This window comes from Apteryx mantelli, chromosome 14 (assembly GCF_036417845.1).
Source record: "Apteryx mantelli isolate bAptMan1 chromosome 14, bAptMan1.hap1, whole genome shotgun sequence".
NCBI lineage: Eukaryota > Metazoa > Chordata > Aves > Apterygiformes > Apterygidae > Apteryx > Apteryx mantelli.
Window position 1 is genome coordinate 1569199 of NC_089991.1, and position 20296 is coordinate 1589494.

The window sequence follows — 20296 nt, forward strand, 5'->3', positions numbered from 1 at the left end:
AACAGCTTTAGAAGCTACTGAGAAGTGAAAATAGTTCTACAGCTTTCAGAATCAATTCTTATTCCTTAAATAATAGAATATGAGTTAACAGGAAAATCTCTTGTATGTGTAGGAAAAACTATATAGAATGATTATGCATTGAATGGATGAAAAAATACTGTGAAACTTTTATAATGCATGTGAATACCTGCATATCTGCACTTGCAGCTGAATGGTGGAACTGATGCATGAGCCCACAGTTAAGAAAATAATTCCTTCATATCAGGGCAATATTTATGCTAATATTTATACTGTTAAAATAACAACTTGTAATTCGTGTATAATTTATATTCAGGCCTTAGTTAATCTCATCTAAATTTAAGAGTGCTGAGATCTCTAATTTAGGAGCATAATTATCTGAAGTTCAGTTCCCTACATTAGGCAGTGGGGGGAGAAAAGGGCTTGAATTATTCTTTGGTGTCAAGTGTTTCACTGTTTTGACTAGATAAGTGTTCGTTGTAGCTATGCTTCTAAAGTAAGTACCTCTTTTGGTCCCTGAGGTTAGGTGAAATTAATTGGGACCAAAACTGTCTTACATTTTTATCTTTTTATTTTTATTTTTTAGGATGTATTAATTCTTGGTTGTTTTTGTTTTTCATTTTCAGAGATAGTAGGGTTTTTTGTTGTTGTCTCAGTTATTTTTAAAAAATCTGAAACTTGACACTGAAACATTAACATTGTATCCATTTTAAATGATTCAAATATGACTTTACCCTTTAAAATCTAGTTCATCTCTCTCAGCTAGATCCCCTTATTATATTGTCACTAATGTGTTAGATTGAGGAAACTTCCTTTAGGCAAGTTAGAAACTAAAAAAAACTGTGTGATAAAAAAGAAAAATCTGTAGGCTGCTTTTGGGAAAGGAAGGGCAAGTGCCCTTCACATTGACAGCTAATACCTAACCGCGTAAGAACCATGGCGTTGCATGTACAACCATAAATTTATTCAGAGCGAATTCCTTTTAAAGCATGTGTTTAACCACAGGCCTTGAGAGGAGTTTACTGAAAGAGTTAAGTGTGGAATCAATGTTCAGTTTGTTCCTATCAGCAAACTTTCTTGTTTATCAATTTGACCTTTGTTTAATGTTTCTCGGATGAAACATGTGAGTGATATAACAGAAATGTCGGACGTGTCTTAGTCACTACTTCAAAGACTATATAGTCTAATAAAATTTTAGCACAAACTAGAAATAATGCAAGTTTGTGCTCCTGCAGTTATTTATTTCTCCTGAAAAATCGTTCTGTGATAACTACATGTCATCAGAGGCTACTGAGAATCTGAATTAAAAAAGGAATAATGCTCTGGTGGATTAGCAGGAGCGAGGAACCCATCTGATCCTGATAGTAAGGGGCAGCAACAAGTGCATCCGTTGAAACAAATCTATATTTGAACTTCCACCTCTATGAAAAAAATAGTTATTGTTTTTGTGGTTTACAGTTATATCAAGAACATGGTTTCTTGAGTTTCAGTTGTTTCCTTTTGGTTCTTCTTCCATACTAAACCTTCAGCTATTAATGGGAAAAGAAATTTGACCTTTTCTATAGGGAAGATTCTCTCTTGGTCATTTGGACAAGGGTGTTGATGCATCTTTCTTTAATATACCTAGGAAAAGGGCGTCAGCACATGCTGGTTGAAGATCATTGCCTGCAGCTGGACTGTCCATCAGAGCAGTAAAATCTTCTTAAATGTTTGTGCATTTATACTCTTAAACTTTTTCTTTCTTAGAAGGTGCACTCAACTAACTAAAAACATAACAGTAAATTATTTGGAGTTGGACTCTTACTCGTTTACGCGTAGCTGTCGCTGCGCTTCAACAGGGTCCTGTGCCGTGGAGCTCTGAATGCCGGTTTGTTTTGCCTCTGTAGGACTCGTTAGGGGAAAAGCTGAATGTGAAGCTAGGATTTATGTAAAGGAACGCTGTATTGCAGTAGGGTGCTCTCAGTGATGTTTGATTGACATGGGTATCTTTGTTTTCTTTGTTTTATGTAACTATTTTTAAAAGGTAGGATTGATTGATTGTTCATCTGACAGGTAGCAGAAATGCTTGAAGGAGCTGACAGATAAACCATCCTTTTTCTTCCCCTCTCCCTCCAGCCTGTGTCTTTGGCTTTGCCAGATTTTGGTCCTACGTATGCACTTTTCAGTTTCTTATAGCACTTTCTGTGCCTTGAAACTGTTCCTAGATGCAGCTTAAAAAGTAGTGTTTGTACATTGCTTCAGTTTCCTGAAAAACTTGAGAAGCTGATGAAATACCTGTTTTTACAGTAGCTTTTATAATTATAATTCTCTAAGGATAGTGAAGACTTAGTGGCTAATTGATAGACTCCAAAATTTGGATCAAACATCTGTTTTCTTTAGATGGTGAGTAGCATGATCTCTAGCTTCTTCTTGTTAAAATCATCATGCGGTGAATTCAACCTTATATTATATTTCAATAGTAAATAGTTTTTCCTTTATTTCTTAAGGAGCACTTCAACTGTCTTACTGGAACCTGCTTTAATTAGAGAACTGTGTGGAAGCAGTAAGACTATATCAGCTGAGTATCTGTCCAATTTTTGGTCCAGTTCCATCTTTCCATGTGATCTTTTCAATCTGTTATCTTCATACTTTAATAGTTTAATAATTGTTATGATAATTCTATTATCATATAATATGATATGTATGTAAACTAGGCAGCAATGACTTAAAAACTGGTTGAAGAACTGAATGCAATATATACTGCATTAAGTAAATCTTGAACAATGACCATGACTTATTACAATCAATTAAAATTCTCTGTTTGAGGTATCACGAGCAGGTCTAGTAGCAAAGTTGAGTGACCAGACTGAGAGTGAAAGATGATGATAGATAGTGATATGTTGTAAAAGATTTGTAATATCCATCAAAGTCTTTATAAGGGTGGATATTATTGTAATTAACACTGAAATTGAGGAAAGGAAAGAATAGTTTCTCACCAGGAAAGTTTTTAATAACCTTCCAAAAGAATGTTGGAATTCCCACCATTTAAAACTTGAAATGATAAATTTAAATGATCATTTACTATCATTATAATTTAATTTAAAATGTGCAGAAGAGTCTTTAATACACAGAAGGTGCTCCCAGAGAAAAGGGGTTGTATGTAGATAGGTGTGTGCAGATTCTCGGGTTGTCTTTTTGTTCACCTTCATGATAGTTACATGGGAGAGAGTAAACAGCCTGCTAATGAAATTTGCAGATGGAGTTTAAACTGGGAGGAGCTGTGAATGCCTCTCAGGAAGAGAAAATATACAAAGAGGCATAGATTAACAATGTGGCCAGGAAACGATGCGAGATTCGGCAGGGCACGAATGCAATTTCCTATGGCTAAGGAGGAGGGGGAGAGGAAGAGGACGAGGAAAGTGGCTAAAGTAATATGAAAAATACAAGAGAGAGACAGAGAGCAAGGCCTAAACATAACGGCAAAAAAGAAGATGAGAAAAGGAGCTCTTCTAAAGTCCAGGAGTATGAAACAACAAGGACTTGGTGAAACATCTTGATAGTCTCAAGTGTGACATATGGATGCCAAGTGGAAATAAAAGCACATAATAGATAACAACCTACTAAGTATGCATGTTATAACAGAAATTTTATCTTTAATTGCTTAACAGTGTTGACAAAAGTAATTAAAGCACTCTGCCAGATAATTCAATAAAGTTGATTTACAGGTGCCACGAAAATGACGTACAAGAGCTATAGGCCTCTTACAAGTCTATGGTAATATGTGTTATTTGGCCTTTTGAAATGTTACAAAAATTTGGGTGGCTGATTCTGTTTCATTAAACAAGTTATTACTTTTTTTCCTGTTCATATGTGGGTTTTTTAAGAGTAGTTTTGTATATATTCTTTGCATCAAAGGTGGCAGAGGCCGGTAAACATAAAATTAAGCTGTATTATTAAAGGCATTAAAAATTTATATAAGACTTAGGAGAATACATTTTAGACAGGTTTGCTAAGCTTTAAGCTGTGACATGTATTTATACACAGGTCTGGATATGAAGAAGCATTGAAATAAATTGCACCAAAGACTGGAACTTAAAAAATGAAAGAAAACCTTTCAGTAGTATTCACAGTGGTAGGGCTTAGCCTTTGCCTTGGGGAACTTAGCAGTATGAGATCATAGTTCTTTGTTCTTCAGCTACTTTCTGATTTTTAAGTCACCAGGAATTTCTGGATTTGCTCCCCATCTTTCCTACAAGAATTACTGCTCTCTCTCTAATGGAGCAAAAAAAGTCGTTAATTACCTTTTTAAGTGACTTAATTGCTCATGAATATGTGTGGGCCATATCTACACACATCTGGGCTAGCACCTTACAAAATTCTTAAATTGAGTTGGCCTTGAACCTTGATTCTGGCCTCTCGCACCATGAAGAACGTCTTACAGTCATCTTCATCTGTAATTAAGATCTCAAAATCATCAGAAGTATTTATTTTTTTCCTCCAGCAAAGTACCCAAGATACCATGTTTTTGTTGCTTTTTGTTTGTTCTTTTTGTCTCAGAAGCTATTATGAAAGCTGATTCCCTCCTTCCTAGATTATTGAAATAAAGCCAATCTCTCTTGATACTTACTTTTGTTGTACTACACTGCATTTCTCTTATTAAAGATAGGCCAACATTCTTCCTCCAGCAGTTTCTTTAACTACTGATCGCTTTTCTGAAAACAACTGGTTATAACATTGAATTGAATGTAAAACATTCCCTTCAGAGGGGATCAAAACCTACTGAAAACATACCTGCTGTCTGAAATTGGGGTAAAATGGAGTGGAAAAAATGAGTCAAGTGGACTTGTTGAAAATAAATGGAGCAGTCAAGATTCACTAAAAATTTCTGTTGTTAAAGCAGTACATCTGTACAATAAGTTCAGTTTCGATCATGCCTATATTATACACACTTATGTTAAATGTAAACCCATATTATTTATGGGCTACTCTTACCCCTACTAGAAGTACACATTCAGTATTGAAATGGTAATGTTTAGATTTTTCTTTTTTTTATTTTCAATTTTATAATGAGTATTGGCTAACGTGAATTAACAGTATGCACCTTGTTGATTTAATAATTCAGGATATATTATTGCTATATCTTTTAAAAACATAGTACTCATTTCACTCACTACGTTTTTGGACAGGAAAAGCTTTGCTTCTCTTTCCCACCTTTATATTAACAAGGACGATATCTCAGAAGTACTTCTGACATTTTGAAGTTATTACTGTGTGTTACAGATATTAGGTAATATAACAGAAGTTTTTAAATTGTGTGGTGGGATCTTTTCTTTTAGCTATCCCAGTTAAAAGTAGTCATTTAAGGAAACTCCTTTTTGCTGTTTGAGAATCTTGTTTAAACTGTGCATTGGCTCCTTTTACTTTGTTCGCTGGTGTTTTTTGAGCTTCTGATCCCTGTTCAAAGTTTAAAGAACAATAACTAGTCAAATGTAAAATAATGTCACTTGAACAACCTATGACTCAACAGTCAACCAAGTCATTCTGGATCCATATCAAATGGACAGAGGCCAAAATCTAAAATTGGCACACATTCCCTTCCCTCTTCTTCATATATTTCCACTGAAGCAGAGCCTAGAATGTAACACGTTGGTTAATGTTCCATAATAAACTGGTTCACATGTAAATGTAGTCTTTTTGTTGACAAAGTCTGAAAGCCTATGCCAGGAATAAAGCCTCATTGCGTGAGGCTTTATACGGACAGGAAAATGTACGTTATGCCCTGAAGAATTTACCATCTTGACTTTTGTACTGCTAGTTCCACTTTTACACAGAGCTTTTTTTAAGTTGTATAGAAAGAAGAAGGAGAAATTCTTTTCTGCTTCTCTTACTCTGTTTCCTTCTTTCCTTTCTCTTCCTCCTCCTCCTGCGTAGAAAAGCTAGGTTTTTATATCTACTTTCTTATTTTTGTTTACTGATTTTTTTTTTTACAGCAAAGCAGAAAATAATTATATAGACTAGGTATGTTGAACAGGATTGTGTATATGCATTCATAAAAATCAGTGTCAGGATTCCTGTTGTAGGATTATACTGGTAGCAGAAGAGTCTTACAGATTTTTTCTAAATAGCAGAAATACGCTTTCTAATTACAAGTCTAAATTTGTTTATAGCTTTATATATATGATTCAGTGTGATATTATACCAGTATTATCCTTCAGCTTTTAAAATATCTGTTCTCTGACTGTTGCAGTTAAATCTTTCACTGTACTTCTTATAGTAACATTAATATTTTTTCTGTGTACGTTGCAGTCAGCTTTCCAGATGTCTCTAGCCTTTTTTCTAGCAACAGCATTTTGGCAGCTTGTGACTATAGTCCTGTGATTGGCAGAAACACTCACATTGAGAAAACTAAAGCAATGTATACATAGCTCTCACGCTGAGGTCATTAATGGGACCGATCCTGGTTAGTATTTTAATTTAAGTTCAGTTTAATTTAAGTGGTGCGACATGAATAAGGTCACTGTCATAAGAAGTAAAATACTTCTCAGATACATGCTGACTATATAGGCTAAACCAAAATGTTGCTGTGACTGGTTCAAGCTCATTGGTCTGTTTTAATAACAACAAACTCTGTGTGCAAGAATGCTGTTGTCTTGTTGAATTTGGTGTTCTAACGGAATGGAATTAGAGTGTTGAAGGAAGTCTGTTAAGATATTAAATTTTTGGCAGGTACATTGGCTTTGGGTTTGTTTGCAAGGTTCAGTGTTTTAATATCAGAAAACTAAGAAACAGTTTCTAACAAGGAGCCACCCATGTAGAACAGCTATCTCCATAGCCGTTGAGATCAGAAAGAGCGCTTGCTGCATCTAGAGATTGAATGGAATAGGAACAATTTCATATATTGTGTTTAAAATGAAAGTAGACCTTTATAAATCAAATTCTGAGTGATTTTTGTACCTTTTCTACTAACTGCATGTTAGATAGTCTTGCGGCGTCTTCCCAACTGCAGTCTCCTCCTGCCGAGACACCTGCTTGCACCTTAGTTTATAAACGCAGAACGCGCCCACGTGCGTTACGACGGGATGCGTCTGCAAGGCTGAGGTCTTGGCACTTGAGTTCTTGGGTGATCCACAACCATATGTAAAATTCATATGTCGATCAAATGCATATTTTGCCATCCAGCCAAGCATCAGGAATTAGGATGGCCCGTGATGATTTGATTCCATATTTTAAGTAAAATGTATATTAGGGAAATATGTTCTGTTACTCTTTTACTGTCTATTTATTTAAGGAAGCAAGGATGCACAATGACAGTATTAAAAAAAGACCTTTGGAAAAATATGAGTAAACTGATTCATGTAGAAATTAAGGTAAGATTTTTTTTGGCTGTTTTACTGTAATAAATGTAAAAGTTTAGAACATATAACTTAATTATCATATTCTGGTCATAAATACTTTAAGGCTGTAGTACATTTGAAATCCCAGGAGCTCCAGCTAAGGTTGCAGCTGCAACATCAATTACCATTTATCCATTCCAAGAAAGCTTTGCCTGTGCCCTTGAAACCTTTACATTTTGGAGAGTATCCAAAAAAAAAAAAAAATCACGTCACTCACTTGCGTTAGTGTTTCTTTTTCACTCCTGCGTGAGCTCTAAAATGGTAGCAAACGCCATTTTAAAGGAAGTCGAACCGGCGCCGTTGGTGCACGCGGCTCTGGAGCGAGCTGCGGCGGCGGGCGACTTCAGCGGTTGAGGAAAGCTCCCCGGGGCTCGTTCAGACGCCTGGCGTTGGCATGTTAATTAAAGGGCGATGCTGAGACGAGGCCACGAGGCCTGCGATGGGTCGGGGTTGCCGTCCCCAGGTTGTCGAACGAATGCCACGCGGAGCTGAAGAAGAGGCGAAGCAGCCCCGCGTCCGTGGGGAGCCTGGGCGGCTTGAATACCGCCGCTTTGCTCTCTGTGGGCTTTTCCAGAGAACCTGTGCAAAAGCTCCTTTTCTTTATATTCCATTGGTGCTTGCCTGTGCTTTCAGAGCTTCTTTTTATTTAATAGGACGTAATTGATAGGAAGTGAAAGACGCGCGCTCAGCGCGGCAGTGTCTGCCGTCTCTTCCTACCGTTATAAAAACACACATGAGCTCCCCGTGAGCGCTCGTCGCTGAAGCTCTACCAAGCGCCTACACCTAATGTTTCCAGCTCTGCGGCGTGGGAGGCAGTGTGAACTGGCGTGCGCGTGCGTGCTGCGCCTGCGTTATGGGGCGCGCGCGGCGCCGCTCCGCGAGCTGCGGTGGCCCTTGGTGCCGGCAGCTGCCGCTGCTCGCGCTCCCCATGGCTTTCGCTAGAGCTTTGCGTGTTGAGGCACGTGCTTGACGCAGACGTGGGGAAAGGCGTGATTTCCTATATGTTCAGAGTTTATATATACCGTTGTTTTTTTTTTCAATTAAGTATTATTTCTTCATGCACGTACGGAGAACGGAGTTTTGGTCTGCAGTTCAGGTTCTCCGTAAGAAATCTTGGCTGTGCAGAGATCAAAACCTTGCCAGTGTCAAGGCGTTGGGTGGTTCGGTGCAACAGTACTTACGGCAAAGGTATGCGTTCTAATTTAGCTTTATGCATAAAAATACACTTGCTGTTTGAAAACAAAATACTTCATTATGGATATATGTATATTCTTTCCTCAATTTAGTCTGAAACCACTTTTTTGTTTTGAACTCAGTCTTGATGCTTTGGTTAATGTCCTTGCTATGACATATGAGAGTTGTTGGAAATGTAAGCAAAAAATGTTTACATAATTTGGGGCAACTTTATACAAAGCAATGAATCATACAGTCTGTTTTAGTTGCATTAAAGTGAGTGGTAAGATATGTGTCGGTCCATAGACACAGAGGTTAATTAGGAGACTTTGCTGCTTTAGGTATGTCTCATTTTAAAATTATTTTGTGAATTAGAATCCTAGTACTTTATTTTCTTTTAAGTTTGCTATAAAATACATTCTGATGTAGAGACGACTTCAGGAGGAGGCATGATTATACCCACCAACCTGACTCTAAAATAACATTCCTGCAATGAGTTTCTGTATTCAGCAATGAAGCAAATTTGGGCATGGCCTCTCTCTTTTACCCATTCTTCATGTTGTTGTTATCTTGGCTATCAGTACTGTTACAGGCATGTACACAAAACAAGATCATTAATCCAAAATCTGCTTCCCTGCTTTGTCCATTCATGGTTAAGGCGTTTATCTAGGTGAGTGATAAAGGAGTGGTGTTAATCTTCTTGACTTTCAGAGGGGCTATAGAACAGTAATATTGGATCTTTTTATTTGAAGACTTTGGTTAAATACTGTAATCTGTTTTAGATATTTATTTTATTATGGCATCATTGGGAATGTGCTTGTAATTGAGAACAGTTCTTCTACCAAAACAATTCAGTTCTGTTTTTAAATAAAAAGCAGGAAAGATAGCTTAAGTAAAGATAGGTTCTGTATAAAAGTTATTTGGGGTTGTTTTTGGATTTGGTTTGGTTTGGGGATTTTTTTTATACACTCAGGTAGCCAGTAGGGATGTTTGAGTCAGCATCCCGAGAGGCCATTGACTTTGACATAAATTGCAGTGTATTTAATCTTCTTTGACAATATTTGAGCTTTGTGCATTCTTGGTGGTTACCAGATAAACAGAAGGGTAGAGACTTGTATGGGCTGGAGTTCGTAGACAGTCCGGAAGGGAAACACTGGTTCTTAACAGCTCTTCCCAATTTTCAATCTCTTTCAAATTAAGTGATTATGTTACAGGAGACCGTTGTAACGCGCTTCTCTAGAGTACCGGGATGTGGGTTCTGTCCTGGCTTTGTCACAGAGATCTCCCAAATGGCAGTCGAGTCTCTTAAGCCAAACGTTTTAGTGGAGTCTCTCAAAGTAGTTATGTAAAGGAGAGCAATAGTAGCTCGTCATTCTGTATGTGATCCCTTGCTTATTTTCTCTGTGCAAAATCTGTACAATCTGATACTAAATAGTACTATGCCATAGTAATTAAGAAATGAAAATTAGCAACAATATGGTATTTTCATATGTGAAATATTAAATACTCAGCAAAATGCATTTTTGAGATTGTTTTCAACTGGCGAATATAATTTATTTTAATATTTTAATAGATATTTATAGTTCTAGTAGAGTTGCTTTACAATTTTTTCTGCTTGATCTGAAAACTACTTCCCTGCTTAAGAAGGTATCAAAAAGTAATTAGCAGTTCTCTAGTTAATAAAGAAATAAGCAATTCAAAAAATGTAGTTGGTTGGTGTGTGCAGCTGAATGTTTACATTATTCTTATTGATAAAAGTTAAGAATGAGGCCCAGATGGCAGTGACATTGAAAGTAATTTTTCACTGTTATTTTGATGATACTACTTATATGGATAAATAACCTGCTTTTAAAAATACGTTAATTAAATACTGAGGTGGCTTATGCTGGAGAACCAAGATTTATGGCGTATAATATTTTGCGGTCTAGCTTTAGCATGGAATGAATGCAACTCTTATATGTGAAGTATTACATTAGAAGTAGGAACAAAATGAATAGACTTATTTACAGTACTTGGAACCTAGATAAATTTAGTCAATCTTTGAGCTGTTTTTTTTTCCCACCCTTGATATATCCTGTCCATTTCTTTCATCAGAATTGGCAATCAGACTTGAGTAAAATTTTCTTAGAGGTTTTCAGGAGCCAGTTGCAGGTGTTCTGTTTTTGTAATTTATGGTAGCACCAGGGAATACCTTAGCTGTCTGAATGTCTGAGAAAATTCTTTATTATGTGTTTCCTCTGAACTTTTCTTCTGGGTGGGTTTTTAGAAGGTGAAAAATGCTGAGCTGACAGTTTCTACTTTGACTAGCAGCACCATAGATTTCCTGAGATGCTCTTTTTCCTCTTCTGTAGCTTACAGTTGTTTTCCTTATATATACTTTATTTTTAAACTGTTAACCAAGTGTTTTTTTTTCTCATTGCACATGTGTAACTTGCTGTTGGGGCTAACTTTATTAGGTTTTTTGTTTTTTGTTTTTTGTTTTTTGTTGTTTTTTTTTAAGAATTTAACTTTCACAACTGACCACTGCCTTCCATGCTGTCCTGTTTCAGAGATTAGGGCAAGTCTTCAGATTTCACTTCAGCTAAAGGGATCGAAAAGGGGACTAAAAGGAGTTTCGCATTTAAATTGCTGTCTCGTACACAGCACCTGAGTTTAGGATGCAGCGTCTTTGGTTCCCGTAATACTGTGCTTGCTCGAATGCCAGTTTAGCATGGGCCGGCGGTGCCAGTGCTTCGGCATCGCGGTGTTTCTTCCACTGCTCTGTAAGCCGGAGTGGATTAGATCTTATCGTGATTTAGTATCAAATGTGATTGAAGCTATAACTCTAAGCTTTCATTCACTAGTAAAGAGTTGTAAATTGTAGGTTGTAAATGACTAATAATTACAGTCGTTGAAGGGTTTTTGTCTCTTCATTATCTCATTGGAGATTTTTTCATTTAATAACGTAAAGTAACAGGAATGTAGTATGTATTTTAAATAATATTATAGTGTTTATCGATGTGTAACATGGGTAGGAATGTATGCATCCTGTGTTGTATCAGCGAGATTTTATAATCTTCGCAGTAAAGACAGAAGAAAGCAGGAAAAGAAAAAGCAAATTTTTTTCCCAGTAGCGAACAAGCGAGCTGAAGAAAGGCTTCTTCAGAAGAGTGAAGAACTTTATCAGTCACATCTTTCTGCTCAAATTTTTATAGTTAATTACAGGGTTGTCAGTTTTATGATCAACCGTATCTGATATCTCAGTTTTAATAATCTTGCCAGAGGCTTGTTGTTGTTTATGCTTCTGACTCACTTGTCTGTTTTTCCTGTTAGCGCTGCTGCTCCCGCCTGCCGGGCAGCTCCAGCCTCCTCCACCCACCCGCCGGGGCCCTAACCCTAACCCTGGCCCTAACCCTAACCCTAACCCTTCCCTCAGCGGCCGCCTGGCCCGTCAAAGGCGGGATCCCGCTAAAAAAAAATGGCCCTCCGTGGAAGAGGACCCTGCGAAATAAAAATTCCCACCACCGCAAATTTTATCACGCCCTTCGTTATTAAAGCTTGAACCTTGAGCCTGGTTTGAAAGTCTCTGGTCAATGATTAACAATGAAATGGTTTTAGTTTAACGGCATAATTTCTACAGAGCTAGTTTCTGTAGCTGCATCTTCTTTTCTTTAAGTCTTTCCATTTTCCCTCCACATTTCCTTGACTAGAAATGGCAAACAAATGCAAATATACAAACAAAGTTAGATAATATAAATAATTTCAAAAAATACATGTGGATGGAGTTCACTACCTTTTAAATAGCTAATACCTTTCCTTCCAAAACAATTAAAGGTTTTACGAATCTGGTACTCTGAAAATTTGGAAATATACATTTGGAAAATAGTTTTTTTCAGTCTCTTTTGTACATGTTTATTTTTTCTTTCATTTAGTTAAGGATCATAGTTTATTAGGTTTTTGTTGACTTTAAAAACCTTTCTGCTAATAATAAAAAAGATACTTTCTAGCTATTATAGCACTTGGATTGTATTTTCCCCTTCTTATTCCTTTCTTAGTATGTGTTTGCCTGCCTTTTACTACCTCACCCTAATACTGTATAGGTAAAAGACTTGTATTAAACCTCAAGCCAGTTTGTTTTAGATACAGAACTATCACATTTCTTACATATTCACTTTAGCTTAGAGTCTGATATGTGAAATTCTTGCATCTGGTTCTTATGCTCTATAATCCATACTGTTCTCCATATTTCAGGCAGACAGAATTTTATTTTACACAACCAGGGAACAGGCAGTATCTGGCAGTTTTCCATACAGTTAGTAAATAGTGGCCTTATCTGATATAGCCAAGCTTGAAAAGATACGCCAGAAGCCCAGATTAGATTGCTGGCTACTGCTTTATTAATCAATGTAATAATTTATTTTTAGTTTTGTAAGTCATATCATCTGTTTTCTTTCTCATATTACATTTTCTATGGTGCTCATAAAGAAAACGAGCCCTATTAAAAATTAAAGGTGATTGAACAGTTTCAGTAGAATATGTTTTGGCACTACCATAGTTTCTGTGACACTTGATGAATGTTTCCTTAAAAATGCTTTTGTCATAAGTTTATAAGGTATAAAGAATTTAAATTTTGTATCTAAATTAGCTGTCTTCAAACTGTCTTTAGAAAGATGCTTCCATCTTTTTCTGTTTTTAAACAGTTTAATGGTCAGAAGTTCTCAATTTATATTCCTCACTTAAAATTACAGACTGCCAGCACTGTTGAAAATTTAGCTGTATATTTCAGCATTTAAACTGAGATGTTTTAGTATAAGAAAAGGAGCTACTGGGCCTAAAAACTTTAGAAATAAAGCAAATTAGAGTAGGTTTTGAATGGTCAGTGATTACTGTGGACTACTGTTTTTAATAGTTTTTTGTTTCTTTTTGAGGTAAGCAATCATCACCCAGTTTAGTAATATAATTTTTTGCTTGTGACACTACAAAGTAGAGAAACAATTTAATTCCATTTTCCAAATAGATCTGTAAGGTGCAGAAAAACAGAATACAAGAAATTAATGCATGTCTCACATGATAAGGAAAGAAAGCTTTGTAGTTGAAGAAGTCATCTAAATTATTTGTCCAATTAGACAGGAGTGCTGGGAGGGACCGAAGAATCAAATATAGGTTCCCAAGCCTCAAGTTGCCTCTTATCGTCAGATTCCTTTCTGAAATCTTAGTGAAAAACCAGGCCTGCCCCGCAGTATAGTAAAGGAGATAGTAATTTAGGATGTTGACATTGCCTGTGTTATTTTTAAGGCGTTGCTACACTTACAGGATTATAAGCAAAAGATTCTTCGTTGGGAGTCTTAGTAAAGTATAGTTTTATCTTTTGCATATGCTTAAGGTAATCTCTGGTATTTATGCACGTTCTGTAAGCAAACAGCAGTCAGTGTCAGCAGCATCTGGCATGTGCTTCTCATAGACTTCTTTGTAAAAGCTTCTTCGCTATTGCTATGTGAAGTCTCAAACCTGAAAGTGAGGTTGATTGTTGAAGTGACAGAGCGTGTGAAACCAGTTTAGGTATAGGGTGCTTCTGTCTGTACATTCTTGCAGGAGGAAATTTTACACCTTAGCAATATTATTCACAAAACACATATAAAGAATTTCATTAAAGTTGCAAAGCGAAGCACTGAGAAGTTTAGTATGCAACCATAATTGGTCCCAGTCTGGGCCTGCATTATGATAGAGCCTTTCCTTGTATCGACCACCTACCGTTTTGTCCAGACCTCTGCTTCGTGGAATGCAAAGAGCGAATTGGGCTCGACTAGTAAGAGGCCAGTGAGTATTTTGTTGTTGATTGTAATTAATTGTGTGGCCAAAATCCTCATGTGCTTCACATTATATAAATCCAGTTCTGCAGAGAGATGGGCTTTTTCGATGCTTAGGGCTATATTGAGCATTTCAGACTTCAATTTTTATTTGACGCACAAAGATACTAAACTCAGGTGAATTTATTCAGTAATTTTGGAATCCCTACTTTGAAATACCTAAAACCTGATTTCTTATGATATTGAGTCTTATCCTGATCAGAGATACGCAAGCTGCAGCCCACACATGGCCAATTATTGGAGGCAATCTGAGATTATGCAGCAGGCTGTGGTTCTGAATGAATTGCGCTGGCAGCTTTAGCAGCCTGCTCTGTGTTTCCTGAGGCAGTCCGAAGGAGCACGGAGACTTATCTTTATGAATACAAAGTAAGGCCGGGACTTGCTGTGAAAAGCAGCCCTGCCTACTGCATGCAATACGCATATCTGTTTCGAAAAGGTACACTAATTCCAGGCGTGTGGTGGGCAGAGCTGCAGAATGCATGGTCTGTTCGACTGAGGAGCTGAGTGGCGTGCTCAAAGCACAGCTCCGTTGCCTTCTGGTTATAATGTGCGTTTCTTCAAATCGTATGTCGGATCTCAAATTCTACATCAAGAAGACAGGAACACACCATTTGCTTGTTTCCCAAAAGTTTAGTTGATATTAATCAAATACCATCACGCAGAGCTTTGTTGTGGAGGCAAGAGTAGGTTTGTGTTCTCAGCTGCCTTCACCATGAGGTTTCTTTTCCTGCAAACCCATAACCATGAGCTTCTGTCTGCTGATTCCTCCACTGGGGGAGACAGGACCATACAAAAAGCAGCTTCATTACATTACATTATTCATTCCCAGATCACCTCTGTACTGAAGAAGGCAGACAAGCTTTGTAAAAATTATGATGAGCGTGTAATTAAAGATGCATGTATGTGAGGACACCAAGTAAAGGTAACTGGGATGGATTACATTCTGAGCTTAGATGTTGAGTGCTTGATTGTGCAACCTTAACATTCTTTTTCTATAGTTGCATAATTTTTTAGTCTTTAAAAGAAGAAAACGTAATTAGAATACACAGAAAATCCATCATGTGGATCATAGACATGATTAGAATCATTAAATGACTGCCACTTCAGTTGACAGAGTAGCTGATGATGGTGGTGATAGTTGTCAGCCTCTCTTTGTAGAGGAACACAGTGGAGGAAACATTACTGTATTTCACAGTTATTTTCTGAAAGCAAAGGAGTGATATGACAGATTTCAGTTCTTTTCCATGTTTTGGAAAGAACTGTTATTTCCTCGATGGCTTTTTCTGTTCTCCTTTTCCTCAGTGTTGACTCATTCCACTTCATTCTCACTGCCAGCCCTTTCTATTGAAGCCTTCACTCCTCCTTCCAGTCTTATTCTTCTCATTTGGCCTAATTTCTGTTCTTCAGTCTTCTTATCACAGCCCTTCTTCCAGCATGTTCTAGCCTCTTGTGCTGTTCTCTTCTTGTCCGTTTTTTCTTTTATTGCTCTGCTGTCTTTGCTCTAGCTTAGATCCAGGTCACCTTCTCCCCCAGTTCATCTCAGCCTCTGTTTTTTGTTTTTTTTCTGCGTGTACCTGAGGTCTCTGTGTGCCTATATGGCTAATTCTTTTTTCTCTAGCTTCAGTAATTTTCACTTTTCTCTGTCCCATATTCATCAAAGTACGGACTTTGTTGAAACATTTCTTTCTTCTCATTTGACTTTTTTCCTCTTGGTATTTGAATTGTAGGTTTCCTGCTCTTTGCATCTGCTTTTATCATCTAACTCCTTCCTGAGCGTAAGCAAACATTGCAGAGAAAGTTCCTGGACTCTCTGAAACACTGGGCTGGATATTTCTCAGTTGCTCTGTGGGGATGGGACATTCGGAGGGGATCTATTCAAAACTAAGGCCTTCGAAATGTTGGAGCACTCTAATTTGAACTGGAAGTTGAGTTTTTGTGAATGTTTGAGAACTATGATTTTTTTTAAATGTGTAACCAAGTCTGGTCAGATTTTCTTGAGGAAAGGTAATTTTTAATGCAAAAGCCAGCCCCCACTAAAATTTTAAGTCCACATCAGGAAATATGGATGCCCTGGAGCATTTCCCTGTAAAGGCTTCAAAGGTTTAAAAAAAGTGTTATTTTCTAGTCTCATCTGGAAAGTGGCTGGAACCTTCTTGGACAAAATTTTATGTGAAAAACACTTAAATGAAATTTCTATACTGTATGCTTAAATGGTCTAAATTTTGTATAAGTGAACTCAACAAGGAGGTGCTGAGGCAGCCTTAAATAGGTAATTCATCAGGTTTGTCTGGACCGTTCGCATGTGCTGGGTACGTTTGGCCGGTGATCTCTGTCAGAACCGTTGTTGGTTCTGCCCTTACGGCTGGGAGCAGCTTGAAGGTGTTTATGATGGGTCCTGTTTGTGGTTCTAACAGTAACAATAGTTTAAAAAACTAACTCTTCATTTGAAGATGGCGTATATGTTTACGTAGGAAAACAGATCCTTAGATTAGGAATAAATATTCTTTTTCTAAAATGCTGGGAGAAAAGGTTATTTATTAATATAGATGTATATAAACTTAACTTGCACAGCCTCTTGCATAGAAGTGTCTCAGCAGAACTCCATATGATGATGGTGGAAAGGAAACTCCTGTAGGACTTACTGCAGGGAATGTGACAGTAATGACGACAGTGTGGAACGAGCGTGTGTTTGAGTGGATTGAAGAGGTTAGGGTAATGCCACAGAAAACATGGCTTCAGAGATGTGTAAAGTAATTTGACCAAGTCAAACAGGCGGTGAAAAATCTATCTGGCTTTACTTAGGCATTACAAAATTCATTGTTTAACAATTTCAAAGTCTAGTGAACTTAAGCGTACAGAGCTTTAAGTATTTGAGGATAAGGGCGATCAGTTTCTTGCAGTGATGCATGATATGTTTGACAGTAATCCATACATTTTAATTAAAAGTATCCTTATGCTGTTTTTTTAGCCCTGGAATGAGATCAGATGTAAGTTCTTCTCCCTCCACGACCTCAGCAACGACGGGACCACCTCCCAAGCTTTGTCTGGTTTGCTCTGATGAGGCCTCTGGGTGCCATTATGGTGTTCTTACTTGTGGCAGCTGCAAAGTGTTCTTCAAAAGAGCTGTGGAAGGTAAGATATGTTTTGAAGAATTTGCTGTTTAAAAACATAAAATCCACATACGTAAAAATAATTTGTTTTGAACAGTCTAATAACTTCACTGGAATCCATGTTATTTGTAGAATCCTACTGGAAAAACCCAAGCGTTATATCACTGTTCTTTTCATAGTAAAATAACATTGATAATGGTGTGATTATCTGAAGCATAGATTGCATTTACATTTATAAAATGCTCCCATTCACTCACAGTGTAAAAGGATGTATTGTTATCTTGGCTTTTTGTTTCTTTCCTTTTCTTTGACTGTGCTGTTTTTGTTTATTTGTCCTATTTATATACAGATATGTGTCTGTGTGCAGGAGACAGGACTCATGAAGTTTGTGACTTTTAATTTTAATGTTAGCTGGTTTTTGTATAATACTGTACAGGAAACTTGGTAAATCTCGCATATGCATGATCACGATAGTTGTACAGTTTTTGTGTAAGCAGTATTGATTATATTACGTAAACGTCCATGTGTGATATGCTAGGGGTAACAGAAATGTGTGCGTGGTTTTGGACCATTGAGATTTCTCTCTAATAACAGGAAGAAAATCATTCTAGAAAATAGAAATGTTGGAAAACTAAATTGGACCCTGTAAGTAATGTGTGATTTGGGAGCTGCATAAGTAGCCATTAGGTAATGAAATAGGTTGTACCTCAATGCCTGACTCTGCTTCAAACCAGAGAGATGCAGACAAATTGTGAAATATATTCTCGGTGTCTCTCAAAGGACAGTGATTCCTGTATCCTAAAATTATGTCATCATTAGTTAAAAAAAATCTTCTACAAGGTTTCTTGTCTCATGCCCTTTTGATGCAGTTGTTACTAGATATTTTGAAGTGAATCAGACTATTATTTTTTGCAACCATTTTGCAATTTGGATTTCACATGAGAAAAGGGAGGCTGTGTTTGACTAAGATATATCAGGATTCAGTGCTCAGAAGAAGCGCTTCCTCCAAGTTCCCAGCTCTCTTAATGATGCAGTAGGAAACTTTATGGAATTCCAGAGTTTCTCAGAGGGATGAGAGAAGTCAAGTTCATTCCTGCTAGACGCAGCAAAAAAGGATGTCCGTTCTGTGGCAAGCCGGAGCTGTTTCTGAAGTATAACAAGAGACAATACTAGCTCAAATGCAAAGCGCTGAGCTGTCTCTGCAATTGCTGAGCTGCTTTAGCTAGCCGTGTGCCTCCCAACTGGTCCCATCTGGAGTTGTGCTCCCGTTTAGAGCCAGGCTCTTTGTTTGGAGCCAATAATTATCTGTAACTTGCATTAAAATAAGGTCACTGAATATCCCCTAAAAAAAGTATTTTGTAGGAGTTGAATATATATCATAGCGACAGTTTTGTCCTTCTCAAGCTTAAAGAAATGAGGAAAGTATTGATACATAAAAAAACCCTATCCAATAATTTCTTTTGATCAGTGACACAATCTTGCCACATCTTATATAAACTGTATTAATTTTAAGTATGTAAAGCAAGGTTGTAGCAGAAGAATTGCAATAAATTCCTCAAGACTTACCTTCACTTTCATTTTTATTGTTTCACAGGTTATCTCAACCTTAATTCTTCTGATTAAATACCATGGATGTTTTCAGGAGCTCTTTCAGGATCTATTCATTTTAAGATTGACTTAAGAAACAAATAATTCACTTTTATCTCTTAATAGGCATTTTTCTTATTTGGAATACATATAGAAAGAATTTTTTTCTCCAGTATCCTTTGTATTAATATCTACTAGACATCCATTAGTGTACAGATCCACCAAACTGCATGTTGGTTATGCAGCCTTTAGCCTGAAAGTCTTTTTTGTGCTTTTTTCTATACGCATACACACTGTGACAAAAACAGGATACTGGAACTATTAGTATCTCAAAAATTAGTATAAAGTATATTTCCTTCAGTAAAGAGCAGAACCGGAGGAAAAGAGAGAGGATAGAGATGGACCAGTGACTGCACGTTTATGTACAGTTATTCACTCAACCCCGGGTCCTGTCTTGAGGAACCGGCACAGCCAGAGCTATCTGGTTCTTACTGTCACAGTGCTTCAGAACCCAGAGCCCTCACGATCCAATTTCTCCAGTACTGGGATCAACCCTCTTCACCTTCCAACATGTTACCCCCACCCTCCTGCCAAATCTTCGTCACTCCTCCCCACCTCCTTTTCTTCACCTTGCTTCAGCTCCTCACACCTTCTCCGTGCTTCAAATTCCCTCCCAGCACCTCTGCCTCCTGTTGTGCTCCAAATTGTGCTGCTGCTTCAGCCTGTTTAATTCTGTCTCTGTAGCACTGTTGCTCCAAATCCTTTCTGCACCATTTCTGACCTTTTTATAAGCCAGTATGCTCTAACGATTGATTAGTGGACTGGCTGGCCAGCCAGGACAGGTATGCTTGCCTGTTCTGTTTGGATGCCGGTAATGCCGGCAGCTTATATACTGGTTCTTGGACACCAGGTAGGCCAGGTGCCCCTCAGCAGACACTGACCTTAAGTGCTATACTACAGGTTACATACTATGCAAGCTTGGTCAGAACAGCCTTTCGCTACTCCCGTTCTCTTCCAGAGAGTCTTGCATTCTTCATATTTTCAAAGCACTCAGAGCTCGAGCCAAATACTTGTGCTCCGGGTTGTAAGATGTAGAACAAGGTTGTACTCTGGGCTCTCTGTAGACTGCTCATTTCTGCAGTAAATTATCTTGGAAACATCTCAGTTTGCTCACTACCAATTTTTACCG

At 37.5% G+C, this 20296-nt stretch overlaps 1 protein-coding gene across 3 annotated transcripts in view; it reads left to right on the forward strand.

Moving 5' to 3' along the window:
* NR3C1 (nuclear receptor subfamily 3 group C member 1) overlaps window positions 1–20296 on the forward strand; it is a 72462-nt gene that overhangs the window by 27644 nt on the left and 24522 nt on the right. For all 3 annotated transcript variants that reach the window (XM_067305128.1, XM_067305129.1, XM_013945980.2), the window contains exon 3: window positions 17379–17542. In XM_067305128.1, coding sequence (XP_067161229.1) covers window positions 17379–17542 — 164 coding nt within the window. The remainder of the gene's footprint in view (window positions 1–17378; window positions 17543–20296) is intronic.